Source organism: Ursus maritimus, assembly GCF_017311325.1.
Source record: "Ursus maritimus isolate PB19 chromosome X unlocalized genomic scaffold, ASM1731132v1 scaffold_X1, whole genome shotgun sequence".
In the NCBI taxonomy this organism is placed as follows: domain Eukaryota; kingdom Metazoa; phylum Chordata; class Mammalia; order Carnivora; family Ursidae; genus Ursus; species Ursus maritimus.
In genome coordinates this window covers 112,554,381-112,574,875 of record NW_024423319.1, presented here as the reverse complement: position 1 = coordinate 112,574,875, position 20,495 = coordinate 112,554,381, and the positions used below count along the sequence as shown (strand labels likewise).

Genomic DNA, 20,495 nt, shown 5'->3' with positions numbered 1-20,495 from the left:
GGTGGTTCTGGGAAAGTTTTGCTCTCTGAATGCAAGGGGAGACTATCAGCTACCACAGGCCTCTGTCTTCTCTCTCTGCTTAGAATGTAAACTTGACATGTAGAGTTGCACCAGACATCTTAGCACCATGATGGGAAAAGCCAATGTAACTTATTTCATCCATGGAGCAGAAAGAACTTGGTGTCTGATGATATCATTCACCCAAGATTATCTGCTTTTAAACAGCTTGTCACGAGAAAATAAACTCCTATTTGCTTCAGCAACTATAAGTTGAATTTCAGTTATTTACTGTTGAATGCATTCCCAAGTGACACCCCCTCCTTGGTATAAGCCTCACCACCCCCCGTAATGTTTTAATATGATAGCCTGATAGACCAAAGGGGAAAATATCATACCTGTCAGCAAAGTGATAGAAAGTGAAGCCTCGTAATACATGTAATCAACTTCGTAAATTGTGAAACATAAGTCATGCTTGCAAACTGTGAAACATAAGTTTGTATTTGTCTACAGTGGTATAAGAAGGATAAATGTATACAGACAAGAAGAAAACAAAACAAAACAAAAAATCAAAAACCTGTAGATTAGACTGTTATTCAGCCTATATTCATTCCTTTTACCCCATTTCCCCAAAACTTCATGAGGGGAGTATATTTCCCTTCCCTACTAATGTTGGGCTTGGCCATGAGACTCGCTTTGGCCAATGGGATGTGGACAGAAGTGACAGCCATAGTCTAGGACTTAAGAGATATCATGTGTTTCCTTCTGCTTGCACTCTTGCACTTCTGCCATAGCCCTAAGAAAAGCATGCCTCGGGTAGGCTGTTGGTCTAAGGAAGGTGAGAGACGTGTGAAGCAGAGATGAACTGAACCCACAGCCTGGAGCCACGCCCAGCCAAGATCAGCCAACCTCTAGCTGAGATGAAGTCATCTGATGGCTTGACAGGGGCTGGAGGATCCATTTCCAAGGTGGCTTTCTCATGAGCCTCTTGACATGTAGACCTCTGCATAAGGCTGCTGAGTGTCCTCATGGCATGGCAGCTAGGTTCCCTAGAGTAAGTAATCTAAGAGAACAGTGTTTCTTATGACTTAGCTTAAAAGATCACACTCTGTCAGTTTCACAATATCCAATTAGTCAGTTTTATTCACTGGAAGCCATCTTGGAGGCTGGCTATCATACTTTCTAATGCATGTTTTCAACACAATCTCTCTGCTCCAGGCATCTTCTCAAAATGGATTTATAATTTAAACTGGTTGTTCTTGACCCCCAGTCCCTGGGAACATTTGACAATGTCTAGAGACATTTGTGGTTGTCCCAAATGGGAGAGGGGAGCGCTATTGGCATCTAGTAAATTGAAGCCAGGGGTGCTGCTACATATTCTATGATGCACAGGACATTCTCCCCACAACAAAGAATTATTCAGCCCCAAATGTCAACAGTGATAAGGCAAAGAAACTCTGCATTTAAACTATTATAGTCCACTAAAATTTTAAAGTTTCCTCTTACAGATCCTTCAATATATAAACTCTGCTTTTCATTTTCAGTCAGGTATAGTCAGATTAAGCAAAATTGAGTGTTATACTGCGCGATCAGATTACAGGTGCACAACCAAAGGGAGTGAGCAGTAGAAATGAATTTGGCTAAGAAAACAGGCACATGCCTCCCCAGAAGATCTGTGTGTGTGTGTGGGGGGGTGCCCTTTTGTGTGATATACTTGCTGACTTTGCAAAAGCAGCACCAAATAACTGCTATTTCATTGAGAACTCCCTGCCTACAACTAGAAACAGCCCTCGCCGGGTGACACTGTGTATTGTGAAAAAAAATCAATTGGGGATTTTAAAGACAAGCAGAAGAAGTATGAGAAAGTGAATTCAGTAGAATTTTATTGACAACTTATAGCTTATAGAGCTTTCTCTATAACCCCTGACAAGTCTTCTTTGCATCCAAGGTTTATTTGAGTGCTTAAAGGGGGCTAAGATAATAAATCCGTAACACAGTAGCTGGTTCTGTTAAAGACTGATCTCCTCCTTTCTCAGAAGTGCTTAGAAGCCAAGGAGGAGCGATTACCAACAGACTGCTAGATTTGGGGACAGCCTCAGGACTCTCTGTGCCTTCTAACAATTAGGGAGATAAAGAAGATCAGCCTGAACTCTAATCTTCCTTGCACAAACCAGGAAGAACTGAATTGGCTTCTGGGCAGTGTTCAGAGCCACTGGGACAATGAGAAAAGTCAGATTACACTGGATTTCCCGTGTCTCTAGGGTAGGACATGGGTGATGGTTCTCCAAAAGAGGAAAAGTATCAATGTATCTTTGCATTGAAAGTTCCACTTGTTGATGAATATATATGCCTGTATTCTTTTTTTTTAAAAGATTTTATTTATTTATTTGACAGAGATAGAGACAGCCAGCGAGAGAGGGAACACAAGCAGGGGGAGTGGGAGAGGAAGAAGCAGGCTCGTAGCGGAGGAGCCCAATGTGGGGCTCGATCCCAGAACGCCGGGATCACGCCCTGAGCCGAAGGCAGACGCTTAACCACTGTGCCACCCAGGTGCCCCTATATGCCTATATTCTTAAACCTCTTTTAGGAAATATGACTTAATAAATAACTATAATATATACATTATGTATAGACTATATGTATTATTCTCTATAAAATATATATTATATAAATATATAAAATTATTATTTTTTCTTTCACATGGGAAGCCATGGGAGGAATAAAACCATTCTTAGAGAATGGGGAGGCTACAAGGAAGAGAAGCCATTCGCTCATTCCCCAGTTTAGCATCTGTTTGGGCAGTAGGAGGTTGGTGCGGGAAGAGGGGTGGGGAGAGAGATGTTACTTTATATGGAAGCAGGATCTTTGCAGATATGATTAACCTAAGGATCTTGACAGTGTCACCGGGCTGAAATCAAGGTGTCCGCAGGGCTAGACTCCCTCAAGAGGCTCTAGGGATGGTCCTTTCCTTGCCTCTTCCAGCTTCTGGTGGCTGCTGGCTTCCATAGTTTGTGGCTCTATCACTGCAGTTCTGCCTCTGTGGCTGCATTGCCTTCTCCTCTTTTGTTTGTCAAGTTCCCCTCTACCTCCCTCTTATAACGATACATATGATTGCATTTAGTGCCCACCCTGATAATCCTGGATAATCTCTCCATCTCAGGATTCTTAACCACATCTGCAAAGATTTTATTCCTGTATAAGGTAACACTTCTAGGTTCCAGAGATTAGAACCTGATATATTTTGGGGGGACATTTTCAGCCTACCACACCCACTGTCTTGTTCCACCCCTAGTTCGTCCAGGGTTCAGCTCAGCCCTACACCCTATTTACCTATTTATCGCACATATACCCCCCTTCACCCCCCCCACCTCTCTCTCTTTTTTTTTCTTAATAAAGTTTGGTAAACCGAATCTTTAGCAACTTAAAACTTATTAGCCTGGAAGGCTCTATGTTTGCATTCTGCCTGTAGTAGCAGTGTTGGCGGTGAAGTAGGTTTTTTTAGATACTTTTAATGCGGCAAAGAAAAGGAAGAAAAACAAAGGGGAAAGTTGACTTTCTATGTAGAAAGAGGTTGAATACTGTTACTTTGCCCTGTCAAGAATTTGTTATAAAAAAGGAGTACAGAAATATCTTCCCAGAGAGGAGGCTAATGTTTGCTGGTCTGCAAAGGTAAACCTTGACTGAAACTTTTGGTTGGAATTCTGTAAGCCAAAAATGTAAATGCTTCCAAGGAGTCTGGGAGACACTGAGTCTTCTTCCCCTCACGCCTGTCTGTCCAGGAGACATACTTCTTTTCAGTCAATAAAGAAACAAGGGGCTCTTGCTGAAACTTTTACTTTGAAGGTCAGAAATTAAAGGTGTACTGTGTATCTGAGGCTCAATCTCTGCACATTTCATGTGGCTCCTTAGCTACACGGTTGAAAGACTTTCTATTGCCCAGTGAGTTTCATTAATACGGAACTGACATATCCAGCCACGGAGCAGCACTCCCTGGAATCAATGCGCTTTAGAAGTACAAGAAAAGATAAAGAAAAACATTCAGCTATATAGAAACGAAGAGGAGTTTATTTTAGAAAAAAATTCTGAGGCTATATAGTTCACAGATGAGGAAACTGAAGCCCATAGATATCACAAGATGTATCAGTCAACTACGGCTGTATAACAAACAGCTACAGGATCTTAGCAGCTTACAATGAGCATGTATTTAGCTAATGCATCCCTGGGCATTTGCTGAGTCAGGGTTTGGCTGATGTAGGGTTTTTGTGGCCAGAGCAGTTCTGTTTTCACATTTTAGGTCGTCAGGTTTACCCCAAATGACTCTCACCTTCCTTGAACCAGTGGCCAATTGGAGGAGGTTTTCCTCTGGTAATGGTAGAGGCACAAGAGAGCAAGTAGATGCGCAGGAGGTCTTTTAAGGCCTAGACTTGGAACAGAAAGACTGTTATTTCCACACACATGTTATTGGCCAATGTAAGTCACATGGCCAAGCCCAAAGTCAAGGGGCAGGGAAATATTCTCTGCCCACGATGAGGCCCTGCCAAGGGTATGGATTGAGGAATGGATCAACAGTTAGGGCCGACCATTTAATCATCCATGCAAAATTTGCCTGTGCTCAAAGAGCTACATAATGGTTCATTTAGGACACTAGGATTCAGGTCCCTGACGCACCCCCCACCCATCCAGGGCCTTTCCCAGTAACCAGGCAGGCACTCAGTGAAGCATACAATAGATACATTTAAAATCTCTCTCTGGAAATGTAAATTATCAAGATGATACAACACTGCACAAATGGTTACATATATTTTATATAAATTCTTTCTATTTTCTGTTCACATAATTAAAAGCCTTTCATGGGGCGCCTGGGTGGCTTAGTCGTTAAGCGTCTGCCTTCGGCTCAGGGCATGATCCCAGCTTTCTGGGATCGAGCCCCACATCGGGCTCCTCCGCTGGGAGCCTGCTTCTTCCTCTCCCACTCCCCCTGCTTGTGTTCCCTCTCTCTGGCTGTCTCTCTGTCTGTCAAATAAATAAATAAAATCTTTTAAAAAATAAAAAATAAAATAAAAACCTTTCATACATTCCCATAATTACTATCTGCAAAGGCATATGACATTGATGCATGTTCAACATGGTACTGTTTTCATTCATTGTCAACCCAAGTTTCTCCAGCCTGTGGGTACTAAAGTGGTCATGTTAGAAAGAAAAGTTCAGATTTCACTGGTTTTGCAAAATCCTTTCTGGTGGCTCAAGAGAAGCCTTCTCATCTTCCCCTCGAGCCCCTCAAGAACATCTGCTACTTGGTGCTATTCATCATTACAGCCAGTCTCTCTGGGACGCCCAGGTGCCCCAGAGCTGTGAACCCTTGAGTTGCCAAAGTGACACTGTGTTCCCTGCAGCCTTCTTCCACATCCTCAGCAGAGCTATAGTACAATGCATCCTGGACCTGCATATTCAGAATTTCTTATGAAAATGGGTTCCTAAGTTTTTCCTGTTATCCTGTTTCTCCAGAAAGTTCAGACATGACTATACAGAGCCAGGCCTATATTCAAAAGACCATTTCTGACTCTTCCCTAAGTTGATAGAGCAACTTCCTCTTCATTCAGCGAAGGGCATTTATGCAAATCAGTTTATAGATATAAATTCACCAGACATATCTGAATCACAGTTAAGGCCTAAACTAAGATTGTTTTCATGTATTTTGTTTGAAGAATGAGCCTGCAGATTAGCATAAAAAAATTGTTGCCCAAAATGGAATTCAGCAAAGGTGTGAGTCAGTCATTTCCATTAGGAAATGGAAATTAATGATAAATAGCTGATTTTAGTGACTTAATTTGTAGTTCTCTTATTTTTTCCCCCTTAGAGATTATTACCTGACATTTTTAAATGGTTTCTAAAATGCAATTTATAGAAAACTTCTCAGTTTCATGGCGCATAGCTAAGTTGAATTGGAACATGGCAAACCCATTTAATTTTGCTGAGAATGCATTTAGAAACTGAGTCTTCCTGCTAAATGCTTGTGCATATTCCCAAAGGTCATTTTTTTCTCTGTTGAGATAAACTCTCAACATGGCCCTAAAGATGTAGATGAAATGGGAATTTAAATCTCAGCTTTCTGTTTCAGTTGAGAGATCTGTGCCTTCTTTCCCTTTGGCTAGAAAAACAAAATGGAAAGCCCACATTAGCAAATGCTCTCCTCCTTAGGTACCACTTTGCCAGGAGGGATCTGGCTTAGCCCTTCTCAAACATTTTAAACAAAAGACACTTCTGAGACTCGTCTGTCTCAGTGCTGTACTTTTATGCTGAATTCTCTTGAAAATTACTATCTTCTCTATATATTCATCAACCAAAGAGATAAAAGCAAAACAATATTTTTTATTTTCTAAATATAAAATCATCTTCTATTAAGTATGGTTTTACAAACTGTACATGCCTCGCAGGTAGTCTGATTCGCCCATGTGGAAAAGCACTGCCCGCCCCCCTCAGTCATTTTTTAAGTCCTGTCCCAGACTGCCGATGAAGCAGTTACTGTCTCTGCCTCACCCATATCTAGTTGGGTCTTACCATTTTAGTGGACAGATCTGATTTCTAGCTGACAAAAATCTCATCTCTTTTTCGGAGAATTGTCTCTGGCTACTGAAGCCCTTTCTGACAATTCACATGGCAGGCCAAGAAATTAATGCCCGTCCAACTCCCCAGCAGGTTTAAAGCAATGTCATGTGGAAATTGGTGTGTAAATACCCCAGCTTCCTTGTCCCTCCAGTAGGATAATTCTGAGCTACGTGCTCTACACTGGGTCCCAGACTTCCGAGTGTGATTGAGCTCCGTCACCCACTGTGAAACGTTGCTAGGTCAAGTGCACCCTTTATTCATTCCTTCCCTTTCCTGACGCACTTCCTCACTCACCTGTCAGAACTTCCTTAATTATCTCACAAATAAATTATTTGCACTAAAATTCATGTCTCCGGGCCTGCTTCTGGGGAAATTAAACCAATCAGGTAAGATCAAGAAACACACTCTTAGGTCCTTTAGAGTCAGTTTGGGGAAAGATGGACTGAAGCAGGTAAGCACAGTGTCCTTTGATATGTATCAGTAGAGGTGCTACATGGGGTTTATGGGCAATTTCATCACTTTTCAGCTCTGTGACCTCAGTTTCACCATCTGAAAACTGGGGCATTGTGAGGATTAAATGAAACAGTATATATAGAATGCCTAGGGCAGTACCCGGCAATTAAATATTGAATTCCCAAGTCATGCACTAAGAGTACTAAGGTACTCTGGAGCACTGCGGGAAATTCACAGTGAGGGCAGCAGGATATTCTATTTATGTGTTTGTCTATTGGTTTCCAAGTTTATTGAGGATTAATTGCCAAAATGTAACTGTATATATTTAAAATGTACAGTGTGAGGATTTGATCTGCATACACATTGTAGCATGATAACGGAGATCAAGAGAATGAACACATTCAGCACCTTGCATAGTTAACTCTTCGGTGTATGTTTGTGTGTGAGTGGTGAGAATGCCTAATATCTATTCTCCACAACTTTCAAGTCTACGGTACCATTTATGAATGATAGTCATCATGCTGTATATTAGATCTTCCAAACTTACTAATCTTATAACTGGAAGTTTGTACCCTTTGACCAACACCTTTCCATTTCCCCCACCCCGTGACCCTTGGCAACTACCATTCTATTCTCTGTTTCTATGAAATTAGCCTTTTTTTTTTTTCTGGTTATACATTTAAGTGATACCATATAGTACTTGTCTTTCACTGTCTGGCTTATTTCACTTAGCATGATACCTCCGAGTTTCATCCATTTTGTCACAACTAGCAGGCCTTCCGTCTGTTTTATGCTGTATAATGTATATACGCACTACATATGTATATAATCACATTTTCTTTATCCATTTTTTCTGTGAAAAGACTTTTAGATTGCTTCCATAGCTTCATTCCTGTGAATAATGCTGCAATGAACATGGGAGTGCAGATATCTCTTTGAGATACGGATTTCCTTTCCTTTGGATATATACCCAAGAGTGAGATTAGCAGGATATTTTAAATTTTTGAGGGAAACTCAGGGCTATGCAACATCTTTTGGACACTATGCAAACTACTAACTTGAGGTAGTTCACAGGTTCAACATTAGATCTGGTGACATTACTTTTGATAACGTGATGTCTTTGAAAACCTGGTGTTCAAAAACCAAATACCAAGCGAAAATCAATGCAGAACAGGAAATGGGGGTGGTGGTGCCAATCTGATTCCAAGGTTTGAGAAATTGTGCAGTGCCCAGCAGGTGCACACATCCCATTGGGAAGTAACTGTGGTTATTGAAGACTGAAGTTTAAAAGATTTTTTTATTTATATGCATTATTTTTTCCAAATGGCTGCTAATTGTTAGGATATAAATATTTAATAAGTTGTTCAAACTTAATTACTTAACAAATGGAATTGTTAGGTGATTCTTTTGGCCTAGAAATCCCACAAAAAAACTACAGAGACACAGAGTACTGTGAGCAGAGAAAGTTTTGGAACCTCCAGTTTATTATATTTTAGCTATTTAAATAGCTACTTGAAAGTTGAAATTAATTAAAAATATTTGGCACATGCAACTTTGACTGTATCAGTCTACTACTTAAAAATGTCGGTGTCCTTGCATGCTTACCAAGAAAACACCAAATTTCTCAGACCATTATTGTAGACCTTCCATGTTCCGCACCCACCCATCCACCCAATGTAAACCTTTTAGGTTTGATCTTCTATCACTATCATCTGGCTAAAGCAAAATATTCACCATTCCTGGAGTTATGACTTGCCCTCTCTACCACCTTCTTGGCCCCAAATGCACTCTCTTTTCTGTTTATGGTATCCTACTAATTCTTCAAGAATCTTCAAAACCCAAAATCAATTCTGTCTCTTCCATTGAAGAAATTTGTCTTTCTCTTCTGTCAGGTGTCATTTCTTCTGCTTGGGACATCTGTAGGCTTATTCTACAACTCTTGGGAACATTTATCTCATATTTCCCCTCCTTTTCTTTTGTCCCTATTAAATGGAAAGTTCCCATATGGTAAGGATCATTTCTTACATGGGTTTCTGTGCACTGCAATGTTACTGCCTTGAATGGATCATTGGAATGGTTTGGTGAATGGAAAGATGGATGCATGTGTAGATGAACGGCTCGACAATAAACTGATGGATGGAAGACAGCGACTAGTGGTGGATGAAGAGGCACATGGATGAGTTAGTGGGTGTGTGAATAAATGTGACAGCAGTTTGAAAACCCGTTTTCCCTAATATTTTAGTCCCTCATAGTCATAAATTAGAACTCTAACATCCCTTTTCATCTTATCATGAATTAGAACAAAATCTCCTACTCACCAATAAGATTTGCTTCTCCCAATCAGTTTTACACATCAGCTTCCTTATCAAATCTTTGATTTGTCTGTCCAAAAAAATAAGTATATTGCTTATGACATATAATTTTTATTACATATAACGTATTTTGTATTCTGTAGTCACATAAAGGCAGCATGCTTATAGCGAAAAATCAGGTCTCCCCATAAAATGTGGGAATTAGCTAATTTTATACAAATATGGTTCAAGAGACCATAATGGAGGGGCGCCTGGGTGGCGAAGCCGTTAAGCGTCTGCCTTTGGCTCAGGGCGTGATCCCAGCGTTGTGGGATCGAGCCCCATATCGGGCTCCTCCGCTAGGAGCCTGCTTCTTCCTCTCCCGCTCCCCTGCTGTGTTCCCTCTCTCGCTGGCTGTCTCTGTCAAATACGTAAATAAAATCTTTAAAAAAAAAAAAGAGAGACCATAATGGACTGCACTATGAAGATCAAACAAAATTTGACCGTGATCTTGAGAAAGGGAACTATTGTTTATTGAGCATCGGTATGTGTCATTTAATTTTCACAACTACCTTGTGAATTAGAGATTATCATTCCTATTGTCTAAATGGTAAAATAGAAATATATAGAAGTTGTGAATCTAGCCCAAGGTTGCGTATTTCATATATGGGGGAAACAGTATTGAGAGCTGCACCGTTGTTGCCAATTTAACGTGGCTCATGCCCATGCTTTTCGCTCCTCAGCACACTGAGGTGCACACGTGGACACCCAGCAGTGAGAACTAGGATGGAAGCTTTCAACAGAGAAAAATTGGCCTCAGTTTGTCCTCCACTCCCCAGTCTGCAGACCCTAATAACATCAACAGCTTGAACCCAGGAGTCATAACAATTACAGTTGGCCACTTCGCATTTCAGAAAGTCAAGGAGTAAAAAGGAGAGGAAACACAGGAGAGGAACATAAAGGGAATGGAAGAAAAGAGGCCCCTGGGAAATCTGCAGAATTAACTTTATCCATGGCAGAAGCAAAGAATCTTTCCCTGTCTCTGTTTCCCCCACCAGGCCTGTTGAGTATATTGGTCAGACTTCATTCCATGGCCCCAGCTCAAAAGTTAAAGTGGATCTTGAAGGCACTTAACAGCTGGAGGTTCTCAGCTAACCATACTCCGTGTGGCTGAACAACACATTTTGTCTGGAAGGAAGATCTGAGAAGTGCTTCTCCATGGATACCATGGTTCTTTTGATGAAATGTCTCCTGGGAGGACACCATGGATGGGAGATGGAAGAAGAGAAATAGGTAAGCTCACAGCAGACCTGATTTCTGACTGACCCCCCACTCAACGTTAGTTTACTGTGACCATCTCTTAACCTCTCTGGGTCTCAGTTTCCTCAGCTAAGAAAGGGAGGGGGGTTTCCTTTTGAAATCTAAGAACTATTTGATTCCAGATAGCGTGAATTCTTTTCTAGAAATCCCATGGAACTGACATGGTATTAAGAGCATGGACTCTGGGGCAGATTGCCTGAGTTTGAAATCTGGCTTTAGCACTAATCTTGGGTAAATTATAAAAGTCTCTCTGGACTTTGGTTTCCTCCTCTTTAAGATGGGATTAGTAATAGTACATACTTACCTAACAGGGGTGACAATCAAAAGCGAAGGAAGCATTTAGAATAGCGCCCGGCACATAGTGAATAGTCAACAAATGCTGATTATAACTCCTGTCCCCTCACTGCACATGTTCCCACATACAAGTACTCTTGAAAGGACCTCAAGCTCAGAGTGAGAATTTAAGGGGCAAATGGTTCAGGTCAGGCTGGGCAGCAGCTGCATCTAAGGAAGAACGTTAGCCCTGCTTTTTGAATATCCTCGTTTCTGAGAAAGGGTAGAAAGCATTTTTCTTCCCAGAGTGCAGTGCGTGTTGCTTCTGGATTGCCTGTCCTCATTCATTCTCTGATCTGATTTTTGCACCTCAATGATTTTTTAATTGAAGGTTTTTAAAAATTGTTAATTAAGTTCTGCTCCTCTGACCATTTGAAGTCACTCAGTCTCAAACAAAATGCTTCAGAAGCCCATAAACATCATCGTCTGCTATAACCTGCTCAGAGCTATTGACTTTCTATTCTTTTATTTTTTGGATGCTTGACAAACAGGCTTCCTTTGCTAGCGCCATATTGAGGGACCCCACCCCCCCCATAAGTCAACCTCACAGCCTGGGGCAGGGGGTTGGGGGTTCTGGCCAATCACTTATCAAAGGCAAGGTTCCCATATTTTCAGGCCTTTGATTAAAGAAAGAGAATGTGCTTCAGAAATTGATTCCAATGATGATACAGACCCCAAGGAGCAAGACTTCTGTCAATCATAATCGTCAAACGTGGCGTTTACAAGTGAATGAAGAGGAGCGCATGTTTGGATGATTGGAGTGAGGTCTTTCTAATCGCAGTAGAACAGCTGAGCTGTTCCTTTTGAAAGGTTGCATCTTCACTGTTGGCAAAGGGATGCAGAAGTGGAATTAGGACAGGGCGGAGGGTGTGTGAGGGGGAAATAAAAAACAGCACATCAAGTCATGCTCTGATCCTACAAGTAGCCTCTTCGCCATGGGATCAGAAATGGGGAATGTTCATTGTTGTTAACAGTCAACCAGGCGGCGCCCGGCTGGCTCAGTCGGTAGAGCATGTGACTCTTGATCTCAGGGTTGTAAGTCTGAGCCACACATTGAGTGTAAAGATTACTTTAAAAAAAAAAAAATCCTAAAATACAAAAAAAGAGTCACCCGGAAGCACAGCAGTGCCTTCAGAAGAATGGTGCATAATTTGCTTTATGTTTCGATAAAGATGTTTCATCTTGTTTATTGGAAGAGGGAGCATAGTTGAGGTCCTGTCACCCCTGGGAACCAGTGAGCTTCTTCTCCCTACTCTACATCTTAAATTACTTTGATATTAAAGAAATGTGACTGTAGACATGAGACAGGAACTGAGCATCCTGTTTATTTCCCTAGAGGCAAAAAACCCAAAACAAAACAAAAAAGAAAAACGCAAAAACAAAAAAATACAGGACACCATTGCTGAGGAAGAAATAGAAACCACAGCTGCTGGATTCTATGTTTTTTCCCATTTGTTTTTCAGCTCCCTAATTATTTATCCCTAGTTTCTACTTGTGTTTCAGCACACTTTTTTTCTCCTTCCTATCTGTCCATTTCACCTCCCAGGAGAACCCCGAGGTCTCCTCAGTTCTACCCTTTGTCCCCTGAGAGGCATGCAATGTGGTGCTTAAGTACCCAGTTATCAGAACACACTTCCTAGCCCATGTGAGTTCAGGCAGATTGCTTCCCCACCTCATACCTCGTGTCCTCATCTGTAAAAAGCATGTAAAGAGTCCCATATCATAGCGCGGTTGTGAGGACTCCATGGGGGCACGCATATAAAGTATCTAAATCACTGTTAGCTCTTCCTATTATATATCCTCCGTCCTCACTTCTTCCCATAAACCCGGTATCACCCATTAACTAGCAATTTAGAGGAAAAGGAAGGGAAAACTGGCTAAAAGAAACAGAAAGGTGAATGCTGGTATAGAAGCTTTCGAGTGGGGGGTGGGGTGGGAAATGGAGTGTTAGTTGTCATTGAAGTATGAGAAGGCACTCTCTAGAATTTCTGCATAAGGGTCTAGAAAAATCATTTATGCCCATGAAAGTCATATAGGAAAATAGGGATATAGGAAAAGCCATATCTAGTTTCTCTGACCCTGTGATAGCCCCATTTAGCCCACCTACATAGAAAAGCATTTGGACTAAAAACTGATCTCACTCTTTAACTTCTGTAGGACACAAGCAGAATTTAAAATACATTGATACAGCTGTGGGGAGGAATGGGAAAGGATGAGAGAGAGAGAGGGTAGTAAAAAAAGCAAATCAGTCCCTCTCCCCACTGCAGCGAAGAGGCACTTTGCTAGGCTGACCATCCGCTGGCCAATCTGAAGTCAGTTCCATCCCAAATCATGTGCACTCCACGGCATTTCAATCTCAGGCCTTCAGATTGATGCAGACCAGAAGAAGGGCATACCAGAATGGCCGGGATGCTGCCAGCCTTCTGGGAAGCCCCAATGTATGCCACAAGCCAAGGCCTCAGAGACATGTGCAGAGTTACTTGGTTGGCATTATTAATCCTGTTAATACTAGATTCTATTTTAGACATTGTACAAGCTTTTAACAGTGGAAGATTTAAAACCCGTACAAAATAGACACGTGGATAACACGAGCTGTCCCATACCCTTCATCTATCGTTATCATCTCGGGACCAGTCCTGTTTCATTTTTACCCTGACCTACTTCTCCACTTCCCGTATGATTTTTGAAGCAAATCCTGGCTATCCTATCATTTCACCCCTAAGTATTTGAGTAAGTTTCTTTGAAACAGAGGTTGGCAAACTCTGGCCCATGGGTCAACCTCCTGTTTTATCAATAAGGTTTATTGGAAAGCAGCCCATTCATTTACCTCGTGTCCATTGCCTGCCTTCCCAGAGACCCTGTGGGCCCTAAAGCCTAAAATATTTAGTATTTGGCCCTTTAAGAAAAAGTTTGATAACCACCCCCCCGCTCTAAATGATAAGGACTTTAAAAAACATAACTAGAATACTACTATCACACCTCAAAAATTACCAATAATTTACTACACAGTAACTTGAAATTATTTAGGACTTTTTACCTTAATACGTGCCTTCGTATTTGTTACTTTATTTGAAACTGCAACAACTCTCTGAGATAAAGCTGAAAAACCTTAATGGCATTTAAATCCCTTTTATATATGAAGAAACATGGAAGCACAGAGAATGTAAAAGTGATTTCATCAAAGCAGTTTGAATGAGACTCTGCCTCTGATACCCTGTGGTAGGTCAAGGGGAGGTTTGAATTCTGCAGTATGTGAATGATAAACTCCTGTGTACTTCTCAGTTCTATTTCATGAGTACGTGACTTGAAGAACCTGGGGTGGGATATGTATTTCAGACATGACTTGGAGTTAATTTAAGGTGAACCTCCTTCAAGCAGTAAAAATAACCAAGTTTTTATACCGAGTGTGAGTTCCCATGGAACCACTCTGAGTTTGAAGAGCTACAGTGGCGTCTGGAGAAAAATCTCTGGGTAACCTGTTTCCCAGCATCTTCCTTAGAGAACATGGTATATTATTTTACAGGCCAAAGAAAAAGGGTGACATGTGAGGGATGGAAATTCACTTTAGTTACACGAGCACCCAGAGTCCGGGGGTGCATCCCAACTTTTTCTGTCCCATAAAGCTGGCTGGAAACATAATAAAAACCAGACTTTCTCATGAGAAACCTGATGGCATTTTTATTGGTTTGCCTGTGAGATAATACTCCACCTTTGGGAAGAAAATCCAAGAGAGCTTGTAATAGTGGGAAATAGTCACAGAAAGTCCAACTGTACTTCAGAAACCATAAGAAAATTAGTTTCCATTTTCACATGACCTGAAACTATATAATCAAAGGTCATCACCCAAGCAGTGTCTGGATTATTTAAAAAGAAAGCTAGTTTGTAAACACAAGAAACTGAACATGTTGTCCTAATTAGGCAAATGGCTCCCTGAGAGTAGGGACCATTGCAGGGCCCAGAACTGGGGCTGTCGGGGTGTGGCACTTCGTATTCGTGGTGTTGGATGGCCACACAGTGTCAACATCATTACTTTAGGTCTGAGCACGATCATACTTCTGGTCATTAAAAGGAACCTATCCCCCCAAATAATGACTCTACAGTGGAGAATCCTGATAGGTATCACCTTAACCAAGTGATCAAGGTTAACATCACTACTGATAAATCATGTGGATATCACATAGCCCCTTTTGATATCCAGGTTCTGATCCCTGGATACTGCAACTATGTTATACGGCAAACGTTATGTGACAAAAGGGACTTTGCGATTGCAATTGAGATGGGGAATTACCCTGGATTATCTGGGTAGGCCCCATGTAATCTTAAGAGTCCTTATAGGGGGGGCGCCTGGATGGCACAGCGGTTAAGCCTCTGCCTTCGGCTCAGGGCGTGATCCCGGCGTTGTGGGATCGAGCCCCACATCAGGCTCCTCCGCTGGGAGCCTGCTTCTTCCTTTCCCATTCCCCCTGCTTGTGTTCCCTCTTTCGCTGGCTGTCTCTATCTCTGTCGAATAAATAAATAAAATCTTAAAAAAAAAAAAAGAGTCCTTATAGGGGCGCCTGGGGGGCTCAGTTGGTTAAGCGTCTGCCTTCGGCTCAGGTCATGATCCCGGGGTCCTGGGATGGAGCCTCTGTCAAATAAATAAAATCTTAAAAAAAAAAAAAATGAGTCCTTATAAGAGGGAGGCAGAGAAAGATCTGACTGTGGAAGAAGAGAATGTGATGACAGAAGCAGATGCTGGAGTGCTGTACCACCTGCCAAGGAATGCTGGGAGCCTCCAGAGGCTGGAAGAAGCAAGGAGCAATTCTCCCTGGAGCCTGCTGAAAGAAGCAGGTCTGCCAGCGTTGATTTTAGCCCCATAAAACTCATTTCAGACTTCTGGCCTTCAGAATTATAAGAGAATAAATTTCTGTCATTTTCATCCACTAAATTCATGGTAATTTATTACAACAGCAACTAAGACATACTCTCAGATATAATGTGAGGAGAAGAGCACCTCGCCTGTGTGGTTTCTCTCCCCTGTCTTATAATGAAAAGACATCAGACAAACCCAAATGGAGGGATGCTCTACACAATACCTGACTAGTGCTCTTCACCAGTGTCAAGGTCATCACAAACAGGAAAGTCGGAGACAGTGTCACAGAAAAGAGGAAACTAGGAATCATAAGGACTGAATGGAGTGTGGTATCTTGGACTGGATCCTGGAACAGAGAATGACAGTAATAGAAAGACTGGTGCCATCTGAAGAAAGTCTGAAGTTCAGATAGTCGTATTGTACCCATGCTAATTTCTTCATTTTGTAGACGTCGTAGACGTCGACAATAGAGGAAGCTGGGGGAAGGGTATATGGGAACTCTTTGTGCTATTGTTGCAAATTTCTGTAAACCTAAAGTTATTTCAAAATAAAGTGTTTAAAAAGGAATCCCTCCTAGTAACATTTATCTCGTCAGATCTGTTATTGGAGGTAGAAATAACACAGGGATGTGTTTTAGGGATTCTGGGGCTGTACTGATTGGATTCTTCTGGAAGAAAGGAAGAAATATCTGGAAAGAGAGATGACTGAGGGTAGAGGGAAGCTGCCACTCTCCATGGCATTAGGTGCCACTGGGTGGTACTAATACCTCGGGTTGTCCTGGAGCCATAGGCATGGGGAAAATGCCCCTGTATTTTATGGAGGGAGATTTAATGGCACAGAACAGTTCAGTGGCAAATAATGTTCATTGAATTAATTTGATTTGCCCAAGCTCACTGAGTAAAGAGGGGAATGAATATAAGTTGTCTAATTTCCAGGTTTATGGTGGCTAGATAAGAAAGTTCAGCTCATTTACAAATATTTTTAAAATACATATATTTCATCTATAAAAGAAGCTTTGGTGTTACCGAGTAACAGATGGATTTTAGTCTCCATAACTTTTTTAGATTTGACCATACTTTTTTCCCCCTCATACCTTGCCTGACCACTCAAGGTTCAATTCAGGTTTCTAGCACTTGCCTTTTCTGGTATTTCTTTTCGGTTTTTGTTGTTGTTGTTGTTTGGGTTTTGTTTTGTTTTTGACTTTTTGGTGGTTTTCTTTTGTCACCTTCTCCATCTGTTCTACTTACCAGGTGTTACCTGTTGCTACATAACAAATAATTATAACACAGTGGATTAAAATGAAAAACATTTACTAACTCCCAGTCTCCATGGGTCAGGAATTTGGGTGTAGCTTGACTGGGTGGTTCGGGCTCTAAGTATCTCTTGAGGTGGCAGTCACGATGGAGGCTAGGGCTGCAGTCATCTGAAGGCTGGGGCTGGCGGATCTAATTCCAAGACTCACATAGCCGCAGACAGGAGGCCTCAGTTCCTCACCAGATGCACCTATCCATAGGGCCACTTGACTGTCCTCATGACATGGTGGCTGACTTTCTTCAGAGCAAGTGATTCAGAGAGAGTGCACAGAGGGAGCTGCAACATCGTTTGTCATCTAATTTTGGACGTTACACACTATCAGTGCTGCCTTGTTCTGTTAGAGGCCAGTCACGTGCAGCTCACACTCAGGGGGAGGGAAATTAATCTTCACCTCTTGAGCGAAAAACTACCAAGAACTGGTGGGTATATTTTCAAACCACCATACCAGGTGTTCTCTTAGCCTTGGCTGTGACTGAGGGTTTGATCTTCTATGCTAGGCTTTCTCTGGGCAACCACATTTCCTTCCACAGTTCGTGTGGCTCGAAGGGAAACGTGGCTTTCTTTCGGAAGACTGCCCCCATCTCTCTTCTAGGCTTCCAAGCCGCGTGAAAAGTCACAGAATGTTAAGAAAAGAGAAGGGAACTTGAAATGATCCCAACCTTTCAGGATCTGGATATAGTCATCTGTCTCGTCTGTTCTTGCTGCCGCAGTAAAATGTGACATCTCTGATTCTTCTCAAGCAAGGGTCGCTGCAACCTTCAGCAGCTTCTCCATGGTGCTGCCACCGTGTGACACTGAACTTGTGTTCAGTACCCACTGACTTTCACCACGTGACCTTGTCCTTGAAGCCTGACTCTACTTGATTCTTGGCAAGTCCTCTTCTATACATTTGTACTATTTGACATTCAGTATGCTAGTTCTCAAGCAGTCCTCTTAATTATTTACCTCTTTGACTTCAGACTTCAGCTTTCATTTCTGTGGGCTTCCTGACTTTCCCTTGTTCAAATAGTGAACTCAGTACCAGATTCAGCATTTTTCTCCATAGTGGCTTCTTCCTTGCCCTTGCTCTTTATTCTCTGAGTCATTAGCCTAGCAAGAAAAATTCACCATCTTCGCTTCTTTGTTGCCTATATTCCCTATATTTGTAATGAGATTCTTGCCCCCGTATTGTGTCAAAAAGAGCTCATCTGCCACTCAGGCTGGGACGGTTCCCAGCCATCATCAGGGATAGCAAAAAGCCTCCATTCAGTGGTTCTTCATTCAGCTTCAGATTGGTCCAATTGCTCCTTCCACTCTGAACTTGAGATTCCACTTTCCTATCTGTTCCCACTTTCTGCTCTGGTTTCTTAACCCTTTCTGCCATATCTCCCTAACACCTAGATCATTGCCTCTCGGACTATTATAACGTGCATACGAATCCCTGAGGATCTTGGTAAAATGCAGATGATGATCCAGGAGGTCTGGGTGGTGCCTGCGATTCTGTATTTCTAATGGGCTCTTGGGTGACACCCATGCTGCTGGCTCAAGGGCCAGTAGCAAGGGCTCAGAGCAACAGTCTCCTATGTGTGCTTCCTCACTCACCTTCTTCCTCCACCAAGAGGAAGACACACGTGCTGTCACATTGCCAGGCTTTCTGGATCTCACACCACCAGCATCATCGGTCCCCAGCACAGGAGAGTGCTCAGATCCCCTGGAGATGTCATGAAAAATACCGATTCTTGGTTTTCACCCCTGGAGATTCTGACTCAATAGGTCTGGGGTAGGGCCTCAGAATTTGTATTTTTAAGAAGCACCCCAGGCAGTCATAATGATTTTTTTAAGAACCAGTGTCTTACAGGCTAAAGTCCAAACTGAAGCCTTAAATATAATCTTCCCCAGCAGATCCAATCCCCTTGATTTCTCATTTATTACTCCCCTCCAAACCTTTGTTCCAGGCAGGCTGTCTCTTAAAAAGACCCGAAGCATTCCCTACTCTTTACTCTGGCTCCACCCACAAATTCTACTCACGCTATAACTTACTTTATCTTATCTGTGTATGCTCATTGTCACTCCACCAAGAATACCAGCTACTGGAAGACAAAGTGCCATGCACCCAGCTGGTAGGAAGAGACTTTGTCTCCACTCTCTTTAGCCCTGTCAAGTCCAGCCATCCTCCCAAATTCTACCAAGTCCCTGCCCGCACCCCAATATTCAAGTCCCATGGGAAACCCACTTTTCTGGAAGAATGGAAAATGTGACTCTCTTGACTAAAATAGAAGTGACACCCTGCCCAGACACATAAAAAAGGATGCTGAGTCACACTCCGGTCCTATCTGGAAACAAGTCCCTGTCTTATATTTGTTCTATGTCATTTTCCTAAGTCAAAAGCACCTCATGTTCACCATTAAATGAAATGCTAAGCAAACGTCTGAGTATGTTTGGTGATCTGCCAGAAGGTGACACATAATGGTAGGGATGGAAAGAGTCATTATAGCTAATTAGTTGAAATGACATCAAAATTTTCTAATTAGCTTTTGTAAACATCCTTGTGCCAAGAAAATACTAGGTGTTGAACCTCAATATATCTTTACTCCTAAAATATGATTAGAACAGCCTACAGTGCCGTGGAACGCATAAGGCTAACACCAGCTGTGAGAAATCAGTATCTATCAGCATCAGCTTAACTTACTTGGGAAGAAACACTTATGGCTCAGTTGGAATTAAGAAGTGAGGCCGACTCAGCACCCAGGGGTGTCTAAAGAAAGAAAAGGAAACAACATCCGGAAGTCCTCTTTTTTTGTTTTTTTTTTAAGATTTTATTTATTTATTTATTTACTTGACAGAGAGAGAGAGAGAGAAAGTGAGCACAAGCAGGGGGAGGGGGCAAGCAGAGGGAGAGACAGAAGCAGGCTCCCTGCTGGAGCCCGATGCGGGGCTCAATCCCAGGACTCTGGGATCATGACCTGAGCCAAAGGCAGATGCTAAACCGACTGAGCCACCCAGGGGTCCCTCCAGGAGTCCTTGTTGTGAACCAAAAATATGCTGTCTGGACCAAACCTAACAAGAATACACGATCCATCACGATGTCACCCAAACCTGCCTCTCTAGCTCATTCCCCAACTCCTCTCTTCTGATCCAGGTGACCTTCCTGGACCTAAAGCTGCATGGTGCCCACTGCCATGCTCTTTCTCTTATGCCTCTATTCTAGGCACATACTATTTTCTTTGTTCAAGAGGTCCTGCCACACACTCACTCAACCTTTAAGATCAAATGTCACCTCTGGAGAAAAGGTATTTGCTTCATTCTAGGGAGGGAATGGGGTCTAAACTCCTGCCACTTTTTTTTTTTTT

General features: G+C 42.2%; 1 protein-coding gene across 3 annotated transcripts in view; it reads left to right on the top strand.

Moving 5' to 3' along the window:
- GRPR (gastrin releasing peptide receptor) overlaps positions 1-20,495 on the top strand; it is a 170,689-nt gene that overhangs the window by 113,693 nt on the left and 36,501 nt on the right. For 2 of the 3 annotated variants that reach the window (XM_040634003.1, XM_040634010.1), the window contains one exon: positions 10,406-10,640. The exons of the other annotated variant lie outside the window; for it this stretch is intronic. In XM_040634003.1, coding sequence (XP_040489937.1) covers positions 10,612-10,640 — 29 coding nt within the window. In that variant the 5' untranslated portion in view covers positions 10,406-10,611. The remainder of the gene's footprint in view (positions 1-10,405; positions 10,641-20,495) is intronic. 3 annotated transcript variants of the gene reach the window in all.